Source organism: Canis lupus, chromosome 16 (genome assembly GCF_003254725.2).
Source record: "Canis lupus dingo isolate Sandy chromosome 16, ASM325472v2, whole genome shotgun sequence".
Classification (NCBI taxonomy): Eukaryota; Metazoa; Chordata; class Mammalia; order Carnivora; family Canidae; genus Canis; species Canis lupus.
Window position 1 is genome coordinate 35,981,289 of NC_064258.1, and position 19,563 is coordinate 36,000,851.

Sequence of the window (19,563 nt, forward strand, 5' to 3'; positions counted from 1 at the left end):
CATCTTTGATGGATTTCTTAAGCCCTGAGGAGAATGAAAGTATTCACTCTGGAATTTCAAATAAATTGCAATGAACAAATACAAAAATCTGTATATAAATATAAATATATATATATATATATATATTAACCACTATTAACCAGAATGCCTACTAAAGTAGTCCCAAATTACCAGGTAAATGCATAAATATTCTTTCTTGAACGCAGTTGAATCTAAGTGGGCAAGTTATCAAGATTAACGGTGTTCGGTGTTCACCGTCAGTGGGGATTTTTTCAGAAGGGAAAGATTACTATCATTCTTGGCTCTTCTCCTTTTTAAGGATGCAAGTGTGGAATTTTGCCAACTTTTACTTTTTTATGAAAATGCTATATTGAGACTTGTTTAAAAGATCCCAATTCAGTTTTTATACAGAAAACTGGTGCTTAAAATGCCTAGGGGAGGTATTCTGGCAGGAAAAGGGAAAAAAGACAATCATGAAACAAAAGCAAGTGAATCATATTCTCAAGGGCTTCACTGAATTTTCAGTAAATTTTTGCAAGGAATAAGGAATATGGGTGAAATTACTTCCTTAACCTCGCTCATTTATGAATGACATATAAATAATGTGATATGCTAAGTCAAAAACCCTAACAGAGATCCTCAGCAGCTACAATTTCTTTGGTTCTTATTAAGAAGTTGTGGCTTTCCAGAAATTTATGTTAGAGTAATTAAGGTTTACACATATATTTAATGAAAGTGATATTCTCCATAGTACTGTTTATAAAACAAAAGTAGAAAATCAGAAATATTATAAATGGTCTAATATGGGTGAGCGATTTAAAAATAATAGTTATTTCCATATAATTCTTGAGACAGCCATTAACAATGAGATTAGATAAAAAAAACACTCATTGATAATGAAATATATTCACAACGCAAAGTGAAAAAAATCAGAAAACTTTATGCATGGAATGATCCCATTTTTATATTTAAAAAGGACTATATATATATATATATATATACACACACACACACACACACACACACACACACACACATAGGTACAGTGTGACCAACAATATTGTTCAATAGAAATTCCCAGTGATGGAAATTTCTATAATCTGCACACAATGATATGATAACCAATAGTCATATATGGTTATTAGACTAGCGCAACTGAGGAACTAAGTTTCTGATTTTTAAAATTTTAGCTAATTTTCATTTAATGGCTACCATAAAATAAGGTGTAACTGTTGTTAAGGGTATATTTTCTAACTTCTTTAATGAACACCTATTACTTCTAGTAATACTGTTAAGACAAAACTTCTAGTAATGCTTTAAGAAAGTTAATTTTGAGATACTATGTTTAAAATAACAGGAGGTAAGAATGTACCCAAGGCAGTCCAGCACTGATCTCATGCTTCCCAATCCCATCCCCAGTGCATTCCAAGTTCCAGAGCTTTTAACTTCATCAAAGGACAGGTAACCACGGAGTGATCAAGCAAAACTCCATTCACAAGAGAGTTTATACGAGGGAAATAAGTATCTCTTTCTAAAGAGCAGATAATAGAAAATGGAGTTATCTGGAAATTATGAGAGGGATATTAATTTAGGAGTGCGTTAATGATAACAAAAACTAGGTTTAAGTTTTAGTAAATGGATTATCTTAAGATTTTGTTTTGAGGTTTTTTTTTTTAATAAGGCTAAAGAATACTACTTTAAATTTGCTAAATATTATATGATCTAAAAAGCTAAACTAAAAAAGAATTTATTTGGCACATTTAAAGACTGAAGTTAATTTTTTATGCTTAAAATATATTCTCAAATAAATCTTACTAAGCAGAGAGAACTTTCAGTTCTCAGGAAAACATTTCTATTATAACAACTTTATATCAGCTCTACAGACTACTGGAAAGTAACAACTTCCTCCTTTCCTCACTGACAAAATGGTAGGTAATGTGAATCATCAGTCTCATGCATAAGATATAAATATAGTGAAATTAATTTGGTTAAGTACTTTGATGAGCCTCAGAGGAAAGCACTGTATTATGTATCATGCACTCACAGCAGTTTTTGCTACATTTGCCACCATCACCTTATTCTTTCTTCACCCTCCCTACCTCAATTCCTCAGTTCCTGACAACAGCAATTCAAAGGTTTAATCTACAAGTAGCACCAGAAACTGCTAGTGCAGTTTAGACCACACCAGACTAAAAAGACCAGTGTTTGATATTTAAACTGCTCATATTTCCTGTCTCAATATTGTGGAAATATGGAAAATAATGAGAATTCTACCAAAGCTAAAAACATGAAGAAAGAGCTCAAAGGACATCTATGTGTCCTCTGATCTCAGAAAAGCAGAGAGAAAGCACAAATGACAAAAATGTTTAACTGTAAGAAATTAATGAACCTCCTTTATGGAAAAATTTCAGGCAATGAGCTATTACTCTAAATTCTAGAAATATACTTCCAAATAGCAGGGGCAAACAATGTTATCTCAAAAATAAGCATGCACATTTTAGATAATTATTTTCTAATTAAACAAGGTCCATCTGACTTTTAAATCTTAAAACTGACCTATATAATATACTCAGTTTTCATTGTGGAGTGGCTTATTCTCTCATTTTTATTTTTTTTAAAGATGTATTTATTTGGGAGAGAGAAAACAAGAGACAGAGCATGAGTGGAAAGGGAGGAGCAGAGGGAGAAGGGAGAAATAGACTTTCTGCTGAGTAGGGAGCCTAGAAGGAGAAGGGGGGAGCAGCTTGATCCCAGAACCCTGGGATCATGACCTGACCGGAAGGCAGACGCTTAACTGACTGAGCCACCTAGGCGCCCCTCATTTTGATTTTTAAAAATGCATCCTAAATGAATTATTATAATGTAATTCAAGAAGAGACCCTTAATCCCAAAACTGCTTTCCTGTATTTCTGTAATGTAATTAAAATTATAATCTTATTTCACCATAAACTGTTTTTAACTTAAGAATAATTATCTAATTGAAACCTTACTTAATAGGGCACCTGGGTAGCTTAGTCAGTTAAGCATCTGCCTCTGGCTCAGATCATAATCCCGGAGTCCCACATCAGGCTCCCTGCTCAGTGAGGAGTCTTTTTTTCCCTCTGACCTCTCGTGCTTCCTCTCTCAAATAAATAAATAAAATATTTTTTAAAAGAAATCTTACCTTATCATTCCTGATGACTGAAATTGGACTTCATCAAATTAAAAAACCTTTGCTTGTCCGAGGACATCATTAAGAAAATGAAAGGTAAGGCAGACATTGGGAGAAAGCATTCACAAGACACACATCTTATGACCCACAGCTGAAACACAAGAATTCTTACAACTCAATAATAACACCAAAAAAAGGATCTGAACTGAGATCTCACAAAAGAATATAGACAAATGACCAATAAGTGTATGAATATATGTTTGACACATTCAGCCAGCAGGGAAATTCAGCTTCTTATAAAGTTCAACATATACATATCATTCTAACTAGCAATCCCACTTCTAAGCCACTTACCCAAGAGAACTGAAACAATGTTTACACCAAGACCTATATACCAGTATCCACAGCCACAGACTGGAAACCACCCAAACGTCTACCAACTGTACTACATCCATGATGGAACACTATACAACAACAAAAAGGAACAGGTGAGTACAGTAATATAAACTGCTAGACTTTGAGTTAAACTCAGAAAGAAAAAGAAGACTCTGTTTAGAAGAAAACATAGGGTTAAATCTTCATAACCTGGGATTTGGCAAAGAAGTCTTAGATAAGACCCCAAAGCAAAAACAACAAAAGAAAAAGTAGACCTTTTAATGTTCACCAAAATTGAAAACTTTTTCACTTCAAAGTTCCTTATCAAGAAAGTGAAAAGACAACACAGGATGGGGGAAAATATTTACAAATCATTTTTCTGGTATGGAACCTGTATCTAGACACATAAAAAACTCTTACAATTCAATAATAAAGAGACAATCCAATTATGAATGAACAAAGGACATAAACAGGCATTTCTCTAAAAAACACAAACGGCCAAAAGGAATATGAAAAGACGCTCAACATTATGCACAAAGGGATGCCTGGGTGGCTTAGCAGTTGAGCATCTGCCTTTGGCTCAGGGCCAGGGATCCTGGAGTCCAGGGATCGAGTCCCAATCGGTCTCAGTGCATGGAGCCTGCTTCTCCCTCTGCCTATGTCTCTGCCTCTCTGTGTGTCTCTCATGAATAAATAAATAAAACCTTTAAAATATATATATATATATATATATATGCTTTCTTTAAAAAAACACATTAGGCAAAAAAAAAAAAAAAAAACAAAACAAAGTTCTGGCAGAGAGTAGGCATTTTATTGAGTAGGTAGACAAGTCTGTAACACTTGGAAACAGTGCAAAATAAAGCAGACAAGGTTCCTGTGTTTCTCTTCAGGAAAGAGTAGGGAAGAGTATACAGAGATGATGAACAAATATATGATTTATCAAATATATAATTTCAGGCAATAGGTGCTATTAAGTAAAATGAAACAGGTTAGAGAAACCAGACAAGCAGGGCAGGGCAAGAAATTATGACAGTATTGTCAGGCAAAAGTACAGGATTAACATTATACATGAAAATCTGGGGGAAAAAGTGTTCCAGGCAAAAGGAACAAATACATAGACTCTGATAAAGAAACAAGTTTGACTCATTCCAGAGACAAAAAGGCCAGTGTAGCTAGAACATGAAGAAAGGGAGAGAATGACAGCCATGAAATCCACAATGTAGGTGGGAGTCTAACCTAGATCAAGTAGGGCCCTGCCTGATAAGGATTTAAGGTGTCATTTAAGTGTAATGAGAATTCTTTGTGGAACATTTTAATCAGGCCAAGGCTGTGATCTGATCAGGGCATTTAACCTGTGCAAGTGCACAGGGCCCCACACTTGGTTTAATGTTTTGCTGTCACTATCCTAAAATTCTTAATAATCTTAACTTTTAGCATGTATTTTGTAAACAAAGTCCAACGGGACAATGGAGCATGTTGCGAGAGAAGAGATATCTTGGGTGGCAGGCAGCACATGCACACACAATAAAATCAGAAATGGAAAAAAAAAAGTTTATAGACAGCTGTTGAAAATATTATAAGAATACTTGGTTTCCCTCCCCCCGCCCCGAAACAGTATTAAAGTATCCTTTAAAAGCAAAATGAGATATCTCAAAGAATGTTAATCATTATCCGATATTTGAACGGGTCCAAATTCAAAACCCAACTCATGTTTACTTCCTCCTCTCTCTGACTCACCCTGCCTACTGCACCTCACCACTTGGTACCTCTCCGGGAATGGCACCCAGTCGCTGTGATGAGGCCTGAAGTGCCATGTCCATAATAGGGAACTTCTCTGACACAAAATATGATTAAGAGTCAACATCTGACTCAAGCTGGTCACTGAATTTTACCTATCTCAGAGTTTAAAAACCAGAGTGGACTAGAAGCCAAGACACATCAATATGAATGGGGGATTCTAGACTGAAGGTTCACAAACCTATGCTATGCTGAAGTCCCCAGAGCTGGCTTGGTTCTCACATCTCAATTCTGGGTTTTCCTTAATGGCTAAGTTTCTGACTCAACCATCTGACATGCACTGACGATTTCATACTGTTATAACCTCATAACATTTGTCTGACTCTTAGAAGGCTCCTCTAATATGTAAATATTATCAGTCTTTTTAGTCTAGCCGATCCTACTACCACTCATGATCCAGAATTCCTATCTTGCTTCCAGTTTTCTACTTCTCCAATCAAATCTACTCAACACAGAGTGGATTATTCTTCCTTTAACAGGTTCGATGGCTTCCATACATCCAAATCACTGGCTACAGTATTTTTTATCACACAGAATTTGGTAAGAACAGAGAGGTAATTTTATGAGTTCAATCACTATTCTTAGAAGGTTTTAACCATAAGATTTAATATGAGATTAATGATATTTAAATAATAAAATTAAATCATTTGGGATAAACTATAAAAATTATGGAAAACTCAACTGTTTGATTTCCAAAAATGTAACATGAACAATTTTCCCACTTGAGATAAGAGCATTCATATCAATTTTATTACTTAAAATACTCCATCAGTTTATATTAAACCTTCAAATCATTGTTTCAGACCAAGTATATCACTATTTTGATGCTTTACAGATTTTTTTTTGCTTTACAGATTTTTAAATCCTGTTTTATTCACCAATGTATAAATGTAAATGCCTAGCAAGTATCTTGAACAAAATAGGCACAATTAATACTTAGTAATAAATGTTTGAAAATAAATAGGAACAGATATCTAACAAGCTTGCTATATAATCCTAATAGACAAAAAATATTCAGTATGTTATCACAGTATGTTATCAGTATGACATTCAGCAGTCAAAATCCAAGTTTTCTAACTCGAATGTTTTCCTAAAAAAGAGGCCACACTGGAAACTATAGGGCACATAGATCATGTCATGGCTATTCATACCTATTGTCACCACAGAGTTCATATCCACATTAGTCAATCACTCATTCAGCATTTATTACCAAATACCTACTATGATGTACAAGGTTATGTAATATAGGTAGAGACTCTAAAAAGAGATATATCTCAAGAAAATATGAAGTTTACTAAGATATACATGTAAACAGGCATTAATAATTTAAAATGGTACCTGAGTTTCTTAAGGTATAAAATGATGGTAATAATTCCTCACAAGATCATCATGAGGATTGAATGAGTTACAATAGCAGCTCATAAGTGCTCTGTGTTTGTAATAGTACAACTAAATATAAAAAATGGTTAATAATTTTTAAAAGTCAGTATCTACTTTAGTGACTAGTGCATTGTGGGTGTTCAATAAATGTTCAAAATTTGTCAAAGTACAGAGAAGGTCCTCAGAGGATATGCTATGATTTGGATCTTGAAAATGGTAGAAATACTCCAATGTAAAGAGTGTAAGGTGTTCTCCCAATAAAAGTGGAATTCTGAAGTTTTCCAAAGACATACATATTTGGGAGCATGATGAGAATTTCAGTTCAGTTATTTCCTCCTCCTTGGTTTTTAATATTTTTTAATTTTTTAAATTTCTTTCAAAGATTTTTACTTATTTATTCATAGAGAGAGAGAGAGAGGCAGAGACATAGGCAGAGGGAAAAGCAGACTCCATGCAGGAAGCCCGATGTGGGACTCGATCCTGGGACTCCAGAATCATGCCCTGAGCCAAAGGCAGATACTCAACCACTAAGCCACCCAGGCGTCCTTTATTTCCAACTTAGATTATATGTTACCATTAGATGCATTCTAAAATCTTCCATGGTTCACTAAATACCTGAAATCAAATGATCCAGGCTGATATTAAGATGCTTACAATATGGAACTAATTTATCTTTCTAATATTATCTTGTTACAATTCACTATAAGACTTTCCCATTAAAAAAAAAAAAGACTTTCCCATTAAATTGTACTATGTACTCCATTTTTAAAAAGATACTATCTTCTCAGTCCTCCTAACCTTTATTCTACTCTCCGCACTCAAATATATAAAAATAACTCTTCATCCTTCAAGAATCATCTAAATCTCCACCCTCTCCATAAAATAATCTTTGTTCCCTCCAATATGCTCTCTCCTCCTCTATGTCCTCATGGCACTTCAATACAGTATGATCTTGCTGAGCCTTCTCTCTTAGTTGTCTTAGCTTCCTGTGCAAACATAGTTGACCATCTGCCCAAACTTACCCCCTCTTCTTCCTACTGAAGAGGATCCAATTTTCTTTGGGAAGCAAGGTGCACAGACCTAGGGAATAAATTGTGATTGGTCCTATTTTTGATAATCCCATTCCCATTTGCCAGTGATTAACCTACTTCTGAAAAATGAATTCTTTTTTTTTTTTAGTATCAGAAAGAGAGAGTCTTGGTGGGGGAGGGAACAGATGGGAGGAAGAGAAGTAGACCCCCAATGAGTATGGAGCCCAATGTGGGACTCAATATCATGACTCTGAGATCATGACCTGAACCAAAATCAAGAGTTGGATGCTCAACTGAGCCACCCAGGCACCCCTGAAAAATGACAAGTCCTCCAGAAAAGATTTTTCCTCTTAAAAAATATCCTAAGAAAAGAGTCCCCTTTCATAACCTTCTTTCCTGTTTTGGGTATTGATGGGAAAGTATGATTTTTGGAGCTGCTGCAACAACCCTAAAACTAAGAGGAAAAGCTAACGTGTTGGCCTATCCTCTACTTATTGCTGAAACTCGAGTCAATCCTGTAACCTCATATATACTTTCTATTAATAAGTATTTATTGTTTAAGCAATTAATAGTAAGGTGTTCTGTTATTTGCAAGTGACTATATCCCAGATAATACAGCATCTTATTCCAATTCAAGAAAAGGGGCAAAAGGCACAAAGATATTTGACACTCAGGAAGTACAAATTAAAATCATTCTGACTGGGACGCCTAGGTGGCTCAATGGTTTGGTGCCTGCCTTCAGCCCAGGGCTTGATCCTGGAGTCCCAGGATTGAGTCCCACATCAGGCTCCCTGCATGGAGCCTGCTTCTCCCTGTGCCTATGTCTCTCTCTCTGTCTCTGTCTCCGTCTCTCTCTCTCTGTGTCTCTCATGAATAAATATTTTTTTTAAAAAAATATCATTCTGACCTATCCCTACACACCCACTAGAACAGCTAAAATGAAAGAAAGTGGCAACACTAAATGCTGGCACAGATGCAGAGAAATTAGATCTCTCATATACTACAGTAGGAATAGAAAATGATATAACTCTAGAAAATAGTATGACAGTTTCTTTAGAAAACTAAGCATACTCTTTTTTTAAAATTTAAATTCAGTGCTTGCTTTGGCAGCACATATACTAAATTCAATTTGCCAACAAATAGTATAACACCCAGTGCTCATCCCATCAAGTGCCCTCCTCAGAAACATACTCTTAACATATGATCCAGCAGTCACACTCCAGAGCATTTATCTCTGAGAAATGATAACTCATAACCACATAAAAACTTGCATATAAATATTCACAGAAGATTTAACTCTAATAGTCAGAAACTGGAAAAAAAACAAAATGTTCATCAATTGGTGAATGGCTAAATCATGGTATATCAATACCATGAAATACTAATCAGCAATTAAAAAAAAAAAACAAAAACAAAAAACTGAAAGGCATTGTGCAGAATGGAAAACAGAGCCAATAAAAAAAAAAAATCACATACTGTATGATTCCAGCATTCTCAAAATGACAAATTCATACAGACAGAAAACAGAGTAGTGGTTGCTAGTTGTTAAGGATGGGTTTTGAGGACTCAACCATATAAAAGTATACCATAAAGAATGAGAGGGATCTTTGTGATAATAGTTCCATATTTTGATTGCAATGGTAGTCACATTAATTTTCAAGTGTGATAAAATGGCACAGAACTATACACACAATATACCAATACTAGTTCCCTGTGTTTGGTATTATACTATATGTCCATAAGGTGTAACCAATGGGAAAAACTAGGTGAAGAATACATGAGATCTTCTTATACTATTTTTGGGACTTCCTCTGAATCTATATTTCAAAATAAAAAATGAAAAATATATAATAGATGCTTCTTATTATAAAGAGTTTTAAAGAGTCAAATATAAGAAAACAATATGATTTTTAAGATCTGTGGTTTACTGGGAAACACAACAATCTAGCAAAGACAACACACTAGAAGGAAGACTTCTTGAGGCACTGATGTAAAAGTTTTATCAACCTATTATGCAAAGATTTATAGATTCAGTAGTATTAGAGATGAGAGTATGTATTTTTTAATAAATATTTTATACTTTTGTGAATATTTTGTATTATTTAGTCTTGGGGTTCTATAGTATACAATTGAGGGATTCCTAGGCCATTCTAGCCAGTGTTAGCTTATAAGAAGAGCTAAAACCTTAACTTCACCTCCTACCCAAATATCAAACACATTTATGTCCCTATAATAAGTCTGACATAGTCTTATCAATCACCATTGACTAATGATGACTAACTCCACTGCAATCAATGGAGAGGAAGATAAGATACAACATAACTGAGTCAGGAGGCTTTATGAATCAAAAAAATGGGTGAAACAAATCCACATGTCTCCAACACACTGAACACCAGCAAAGACATGTTCCACTGCAACTTTTAACGGATAAAGAGATAGTAGTTTTAAGTGAGTAAAAATAGTTTGATCATTTCAAGAGACTCTATTAACATAATCATCAATAAGAATATTCAAAAAAGAAAATTAATTTTGAACTTAAAAAGTTCTTAGAGCAATAAAGAATACCTATGCTTGCCTGTGGGAGATTTATCAGGAAAACAAAGTAGTATAGATACAAAGCTGCTGCACTCACAATTGGAAAGATTTAATTCAATTCTGTACATGCAGAAATATGACCTAAAGGAGTATTTATAATACAGCTGCATATTAGGAGTTTGGTTTTATATTCTAATGTTTATCAAGTATAACTTATACTTTTAGTTATATGACAAATCTTAGTATTTTTATGGTAGGAAATGGTTTTCTGATACAAAACCTCATAACTGATACTCAAGGACCAATAAATGAAATAAAATAACTAAAAGGGAAGGTAAACTCAGAGAGCCAATGTCATGTGGTAGGCCATTTGACCAGCAATTTAGCAACTAAACATTTCCTTCCAGAGTTAAGATTTAAGGGTTCACCTACTAAATTACTAAATTTCCTTTTCTCCAGAAAAACTAGAGCAAACTACAGCACACAAATAAAGTTGTCAACAAACAGGACAAATCCTCATACCCCGCCCAATAGAATTTGCTATGCATTTAGTTCTCTATGACAATACCAATGACTATTGAGTCTTGTCATTTTTCCCCATCCCCACTAACCTGTTCCATCACATCCTTACATCTTCCTACTCTAACTTGAAATGAAAGTCTGAGATTTCAACATCACCTTTCCTTTGCTTTCTGGGTCACGAAATAAACTAAATAACAAACTGCTCATTAGAGTTTGAATGGTCTCAAAGCACTTCATACAGTAAACCTTTGCAATGGTTACTTTACTCATTTTAGAAACAGATGGACCACGAGTACAGAAAATGGAGATCTGCCCTCAGTAATAAGTGATTTAAGGGAGACAAGAATGAAATCTTGGGGCTCTAATTAGTCTTCAGTTCAACTGAAATATTTAATCATACCTTACACTGAAGATAGTAAAATTCCTGTTTTTATTCTTAAAATTGTTTAAAGATTTTATTTGGAAAAGAGAGAGAGAGAATGAGGAGGGGGTGGGGCAGAGGGGGTCTGATATAGAACTTGATCCCAGGACTTTGGGATCATGACCTGAGAAGGCAGACAACCAACTGAGCCACCCAGGCGCCCTATAGCTTTTATTTTTAAATCTCTGTATCAAGTATAAGATTATATAAATAAAATATTTCCAGGTTCCAGGAATTGAGATGTGGACATCTCTGGACCATTATTTTGCCTACTACATATACCATGTCCCTAATAGTTATAAGTTTTAAAAGCACAACTGTAACACACGTCACCCTCAACCATCTCCTATTATTTCTATAAAATAAGAGCAAGGTAAAAGTAAATAGAACAGTTTCATTATTTTCATTTGATAAATGAAGTAACTAAGGCACAGAGTGTAATCTGCCCCATAATCTGTCCCAAGTCAAAATGCTTGCTAATGAGAAATGCAAGAGTAGTCATCAGGTCCCCTAATTCCTATTTTGTTGTACCTTGCAGCAGACCGTAATAGTCTTCAACTACTCTAAAAGCAAAATCTTCCCTATTGCTGGTAAGTCCTTTGTTCATTTTAATCAGTCTGCAATTTAACAAGTCATCAACTGGGTTATTTATCACCTAAAATGACACACACACATACTCATATATATGTGTGTTTATATAAAAATTACATAAGCTGTATAATGTAATAATGTCTGCTTTAATTTTTTCTAAACCAGAATCTTATCTAGGTTAATATGTTACATTTGATTGAATGAACTTAAGTTTTATCCAGTTGAATGCTCACCAACTAAGGCATGCCTTTTGCCATGGCAAAGAAAGAGAAGAAAAGATAAAATTCAATTATGTAACAAAGACTTGCCAAATAGTAAATAACAGGGAATCAGGTGGAAATCTTATTACATATTAAATAATTAATTGAAATTCTAAATTGGGATAAGAAAAAATGAGAACTGTACCTAAGAATTGTTATTAATTCATTTCAATAGCTAACTTTAATTATGGTATTAAATGATACTATGTAAGGTTGCCTAATCTTTCCTACTAAACCAATTTCCTTAAAGACTTCTTAAAAAATCATCACATCTCTATTTTCTCTCATATTTTTCAATAAATATAAAAATATCTGAATCAATATTACAACAGGAATATAATACAATAGGAACATTATATCTGATGTAATTTTTATATTAACATGAGAGCAGTTACCATTTACTGAGCATATACTGCATAGACATTACATGAAGGTACTTTATCCACATTCTCTCATTTAACCCCCTTAACAACTACATGAAGTGCAGTTATTACTGCCACTTTAATAACTAAAATAAGTAACTTGCTCAAAGACTCACATCTTTTTGACTCCAACTGGTATAATACAATGCCACTGAGCCTGAAAAAAATTTTTAAAGTGCTATTTGTTAGATTTAAAGTAGCAGTTTGAATTTGAGGTTTCCAAGTAAGATATATATATATAGTAAGGATCCTTAGTCCTTTGCATGCAAGATAAGTGAAGTCAAGCATTATTTGAAAGTACAGAGATCAAGAAAGAAAGTGACAGGAGCTTTGTTTCTCTAAAATAATGTCACTTGTTCTATTCAGCCTTTCATAATCCGAAAAAGCTGAAGAACTCTTTATCAAGAGAATTTCAGTTACTTCTCTTCCAATAGTCTTTAGAAGGTATTCCACTGATTTCAAGCTTTCAGTGTTCTAAATAGAAAGTCCTTTGCTTAATTTTTCCCCCCTTTATAGGCAACTTATTCTTTCTGCCTGGAAAACTTTAGTATATACATATATATCTTCCTTAGTGTGTCTTTTCTCATCAATACAGCATGGAACTCTATGAGCCTCTTCAATCTCAAGACTTGGGTTTTTCCAGCTTATTGTTTGTTTAATTATTATGATTTCTTCTATCAGTTACTTTTTTCTTTTTCCCTCCTGAAACTCCTATCGCATGTAAGTTTTAAAATAATGTTGACTTCTGGGTCTATTTATCTTTTTCTTTTAAAAAATTGTTTTTATTTACCTTTTGCTTTATGACTTCCTGATTTTGCTCTGTATTTGGGGTTATTTCTCACAAGCGATCTTCTAGGCTACTAATGTGGTCTTTAATTCATCTATTGATTTCTTACTTTGGAAAAAAAATAGATTGTGTTGGCCTCAGGAAGCTTCTTCCCTATTACACTTTAATTTCCCTGAGGGAATGTATTTTTATTTGTTCATTCATGTGTTTATCTAACCCTGACAGCAGTTCTGGGTATGCTGAATGTTCCCTTCTTTGAGAATTTTTCATTTGGTTTACTGAGCTTTCACGTCTAAATGCTTGGTATTCCAATCAGAATTCCACCAGTGTTGCAATACCACACACCTCCATTATCACTGAAATAGTTGGCTGTGGAAGTCAGCGTGCTGTCCCATGCCTTCTGAGGAACCCAGAAATCTCCAAAGGGAACATGCTCTCTGTCCCCTTCTCCCTTGAGAATCACAGAGAATAAGAAGAGATGGGAGTGCAGTATAAATGTAAATAATGTAGCTGCATGGAATTATATAAAGATTAAAGAGATTTCCTTAATATCTTAGAGGTCCCATACTGGAACTTCCACCTAGCTACCTTCTCAAGATCTGTCTCAGTTATATTCATTGGGAAAAGACAGAAACCAATTTGACCTTAATGGGGCAGGGCCACTACCAACACTGCAGGAAAAAAACTGCTGCTATAAATGATTCTTTAATATTGCTAAGTCTTTATACTCAAAATTGTACTATATAAAAGGGTGTGTCTAAATGACCAAAATAAGGCCATCCCTGTCTGCCAGGGTAGAAAGAAGAAAGGTCGGACTCTATAACCTTCTGTATTCCTCCCCATAATGCTCACTCATAGTTTTAAATCTCCAAAATCAGAAAAGCTGTTGGATACCAGTTAGCCAAAATTTAAAAAAAAAAAAAAAAAAAAAGACAAATGTCCTCAGGACTCCCAGACTTTATGTCAATTAACTTTGTGAAAGATGGGTCTATAACTTGCTTTTAAAATGAAATTTCAAAAAAAAAAATGAAATTTCAAAGCACTAGCACTTGGATAATCTTAAAAAAAAATCACATGACATATTCAGAAAAGATGTCATTTATTGTAATTTTTGATGACTTTATATCTGGGAGTAGAAAGAAGCAGGGAGAAATGAAAAAGTTCTAAAGGAAAAAAAAAAAAAAGAAAAAGTTCTAAAGGTAGAAAAAATGTTAATTTGTAAAGTAAATTGTATTTGTTAAATATAATATAAAAATCATAACAGCAACATTAATATAATGAACTATGATCTCTGTCTTAAGTAGTTGGTTTAATTATCCAAGCATTTAAAGTTGATTTTTAAAAATAATCTCAGGCTGTATTTTGTTCTTTTTAATGGTAGTTAAAGAGCATCTAAAAAACACAAAGGATAGACTTTTTGGTTTCTTCATGAGAGACACAGAGAGAGAGAGAGACAGAGACACAGGCAGAGGGAAAAATAGGTTTCCTATGGTGAGTCTGATGTGGAACTCGATCCCAGGACCCTGGGATTATGACCTGAGATTAAGGCAGACACTCAACCACTGAGCCACCAGGGTACCCCAAATTTTTGTTTTTTTTACCTGGAAATCTATGCCTCTTAATCCTCTTTACCCAATTCCGCCCATACACCGACCGACTTCCCTTCTGGTAACCACTAGTTATTTTTTGTATTTATGAGTCTGTTTGTTTTTATTTATTTGTTTTGTTGGGATAGAATTTTAAATTGGCCTTTTAAAAAAAAAGTCAATAAAGGGCAAACAGAAGAAACCAGGAAGTCCATATCACATAGCAGTCAGAATTCAGGTTGAGATCTTAACAATTAATAATAGCTATTACACCTTTCAGAATCAGAAAGGCAGAAAATACAAGGGTTGGTGAGTTTGTGAAGAAAAAGGAACCCTCAGGCCCTGTTGGTAGGAATGTAAATTGGTACAGCTACTCAGAAATCAGTACCAGTACTGGAAATCAGTATGGAAGTTCCTCAAAATTTTGAGAGGTGCCTGGATGGCTCAGTCAGTTAAACATCCAGCTCTTGATTTCAACTTAGGTCATGGTCTCAGAGTATGAGATGGAGTCTTGCATTGGGCTCTGTGCTCAGCAGAGTCTGTTTTTCTCTCTCTTTCCCTTTTTCTCTCTCTCTCCCTCTGCCCCTCCCACTGCTCCTGCTCACTCTCTCATATAAATAAATACATCTTTTTAAAAAATTAAAAATAGAAATACCACATAATCCTGTAATTCTACTACTGGGTATTTACCCAAAGGAAACAAAAACACTACTTCAAAAAGATATATGCACCCTATGTTTATTGCAGCATTATTTATAATAGCCAGGATATGAAAGCAATCCAAGTGTTCACTGACAGATAAATAGATAAAGAACATGTGGTGTACATATATATACAACGGACTATCACTCGGCCATAAATAAGGATGAGATCTTGCCATTGACAACAATAAGGATGGACCTAAAGGGTATCATGCTAAGGGAAATAATCAGACACAGAAAGATGAATATCGTATGATTTCACTTATACGTGCAATCTAAAAAACAAAGCAAACAAATAAACAAAAAGCAGAAACAGATCCGTAAATACAGAGAACAAACTGATGGTTGTCAAAAAGGAAGGGGGTGGGGAGATAAGAAAACTGGGTGAAGGTAGTGGGAGATAGAGGCTTCCAGTTATGGAATGAATAAGTCATGGAGATAAAAGGTACAGCACAGGGAATATAGCCAATGGTATTGCATTGTTAACAGATGGTATCTATACTTGTGATTAGCACGGCATAAAGTATAAACTTGTCTAATCACTATGTTGTGCACCTGAAACTAATGTAACATATGTCAATTATATTTCAATTAAAAAATAGCAATCAATATTTATTTACTGTTCACTATATCAAGTACTCTAAGTACTTTACATGTGTCATCAGCTAATCCTTCCAAGAACCCAAGTATTCTCATTTCACATATAACGAAACAGGGTATTTAAGTGGCCCTGAGTCTCACATATAGTGGGTAACTGGTCAGGTCAGGATATAAGCCCAGAGCAAGTGCTTTGAAGCAACCATCCTGTTGCTTTTCTTAAGCCAGTGATAATGTACCTTGGCTCTATCTTTATAAATATCAAAAGTTCACTATTCTACCTTACATATAGAGATACAATGAATCTGAAAATTATCAGGCCAGCATTCCATCATCTAGGTAAAAACCTTTCAAAAATTAATTCTGCACACTCATCTCTCAAAACCATCAGATTCAAGCTTTCAACCAGTTGTCCCAAAGTAGAAATTTGCCCAATAGTATACATTTCAGAATTCTTTAACTATACTCAAATTCAGAAATTACAATATATAAACTGCCAAAAGCTTTGACATATTTGGTTTCCTAATGGGTTTCTGAAAGCTAATTAAATGTACAAAAGGGTCTATAAACCAATCTTGTTTCCCATAATAACTATTTTAATAGCAGCTGTATCCTCAATTATATTTTGATTATAGTTTGAAGGTGCCTTTTCCCTTCCCTCAACTTTTATAAGACACAAGAACTTAAACAGAAGGAAAGCAGTATGTGCCAAAGTACACTGAGGATCGTGGGGCTGGGGGACTATGGGGATCCATTCTTTAAAAATTCATGTCCTACATCTAGTCTTTTATTTCAACGGAACCTAAATAAAAGGAGCATTTTTATTACATACGTTTGGGAGGGGGATTAAGAGTAGGAGGAAAGTACACTAATTTTGATAAGATATTAAAAGCACTGATCAAATGAAAATTCAGAGAAGTACAGGTAGAAAATAGAAAACTGAAGCTTAAAAAGGATAATAATTTAAGAAGGTAAAAATTATATAAAATTCTATGACTAATAACAAAAGAATCCAATGTATATGACAAGGTAAAGGAAGAAGGAATGAAGATAGGGAAGTTGAAAGTCTAGATTAAGTTAGGATATATATCAAGTTCAATAATAATAATCACATGGTAACTTACCACAAGTAACTTAAGAGGTTTTGTGATGAGAGAGGATATTTATAAGTTCAAGTTTCTCAGGGTAGTTTTATGTAATGACTTAGTCCAGGATGTGGTGTTTTAGTGAAGGACTTAGAAGGAAATAAGAGAATCAACTGAAAATGGAAGATCTCAAAGGTCAAAAAGGACCAGGGTATACAAAAGCTCATGTCAATGGATGTGGAAGTTACAAAAGATAATGACAGAGAATGTGATAAAGAAGTTGTTATGTGGGCAGCCCTGATGGCACAGCAGTTTAGCGCGGCCTGCAGCCCAGGGCATGATCCTGGAGACCCAGGATCGAGTCCGACATCGGGCTCCCTGCATGGAGCCTGCTTCTCCCTCTGCCTGTGTCTCTGCCCCTCTCTCTGTTTCTCATGAATAAATAAATAAAATCTTAGGGAAAAAAAAAAAAAGAAGTTGTTATGTCAGGCATTGCAATAATTTGAGGGAAAATGAAAAATATACTGGAGGCTGGAATAGATGACTTTGAAGAGGGAAAACATCTTAATAACCACACCACCACTATATCTTTAAAAATGACAAATGTTGGGATCCCTGGGTGGCACAGTGGTTTGGCGCCTGCCTTTGGCCCAAGGCGCGATCCTGGAGACCCGGGATCGAATCCCACATCGGGCTCCCGGTGCATGGAGCCTGCTTCTCCCTCTGCCTGTGTCTCTGCCTCTCTCTCTCTCTCTCTCTCTCTCTCTCTCTGTGACTATCATAAATAAATAAAAATTTTTAAAAAAATGACAAATGTATTTGAGTTTTATGATAAAGATAAACATGAAAGATTAAACTTGAAATGAATGTCAACCCAGAAGATAACAATTATGCAAATCAACCTGCCACAGACTAAACAAACATCCACCATCTTGAGGGTAAAGAAATAGATACACCCAAAAGAAACTAAGATTGTCTTCTGAAAGCTTGTTTTAGACTTCAGAATGAAAGGTATACAATAAAGCAAACTCTAATACACACACACACATTTAGATAAATATAAAAGAGAAGGAACTCTTGATTAAATACAATTTCATATCATCTCTAAATTTAAAATGGTTGAAAACTGCAATTTTACTTGAAATTGCTTTTTTTACTAGACTATGGCACATGTTGAACATATTAAGCTTTCCATTACTGTATTTGAACCACTCTATAATACTGATGTTCACTTTTAGCAACATAAAGAAAAAGATTTTGCCTTAGTGCTAGATGACTTTCCTTGAATCAACCTAAAGCATCTGAGTATGTCATCCAATTCAGTAAGAACTTGTATTTTATAATGGCTTTCATTTGATGCTAGGATGGAAAATTTGTATTTCTTTTAGAGAGACTGTAAATTAACTAAATTTATAACAGTAATCCATCAAAATTTAGTTCCAGATCAGTTAGCATTTGACTTGTATTTGGAGAGTTAATGTCATGAATCCCGTTCTTAACCAACTTTATATTGGCATCTCCCTACTTTCCTTTGATGGGAAAAAAATTGCTTCCAAGAATAAGAAGTCATAAAAAGCCTCTACTTATTCTGAGAGAATACTATTCTCAACACAATGAAAAAAGAAAAGAAAAAATGGTAAACCTTTATTTAAAATTTTATACCTGTCAGGTTGATCTTACAATTTAGGTATCATCAAGTAATACTTACCAATACATACATCGATTTTCCCTTTAATAGCAGCTTCATGCAGAGGGGTATAGTTCCAGTTATCCCGGGCATTTGGATCAGCTCCTTGACATAGTAACAGACTCACAACCTCAGCATGGCCAAAAGAACAGGCATTATGAAGTGGGATGAGACCTCCATCATCACGAGCATGGACATTAGCACCCATCTGTAGTAAGTGTTCTACGACATCCTTCCTTCCAAACCCTAAAAAAGAAGGGTAATATACAATGAAGCAATTTTGTAAAAAGAATCATTAATATTCCTTTAATAATATTAGCAAATATGAACACTTGAAATACTGTCTTTAATAGCAAAAAGGGTTAAAAAATTGGCTACCATTCAAATGGATTCCCTCCTATACAGGACTCAGAACTAAGAAAGCTCTCCCTTTAGTCTTTGGGTAGTTCATTCAAAATACATTTCTTCAACACCTTTTATACGTTGGGCAACTTCGCTAGAAATACAAAATGAATGAGACTCCCATCCCCTCATGCTTCACAAGAAAAAATTATGTATACAAAGTCCATCTCTATATTTTAAGAAATAAAGGTTATTTAAATACTCCTGACAACCAAATCTAAAACAAATTACAG

At 34.5% G+C, this 19,563-nt stretch overlaps 1 protein-coding gene and 1 long non-coding RNA gene across 2 annotated transcripts in view; one reads left to right on the forward strand and one right to left on the reverse strand.

Moving 5' to 3' along the window:
* The window catches only part of TNKS (tankyrase), a 212,255-nt gene that overhangs the window by 163,458 nt on the left and 29,234 nt on the right, over positions 1–19,563 (reverse strand). The window contains exon 2 of the mRNA XM_035699778.2: positions 18,950–19,174. Coding sequence (XP_035555671.1) covers positions 18,950–19,174 — 225 coding nt within the window. The remainder of the gene's footprint in view (positions 1–18,949; positions 19,175–19,563) is intronic.
* LOC112640345 (uncharacterized) lies at positions 1,452–19,117 on the forward strand. Its single transcript, XR_007402574.1, has 4 exons — positions 1,452–1,928; positions 5,803–5,863; positions 11,751–11,802; positions 18,980–19,117. It is a non-coding gene; the product is annotated as an uncharacterized LOC112640345 (long non-coding RNA).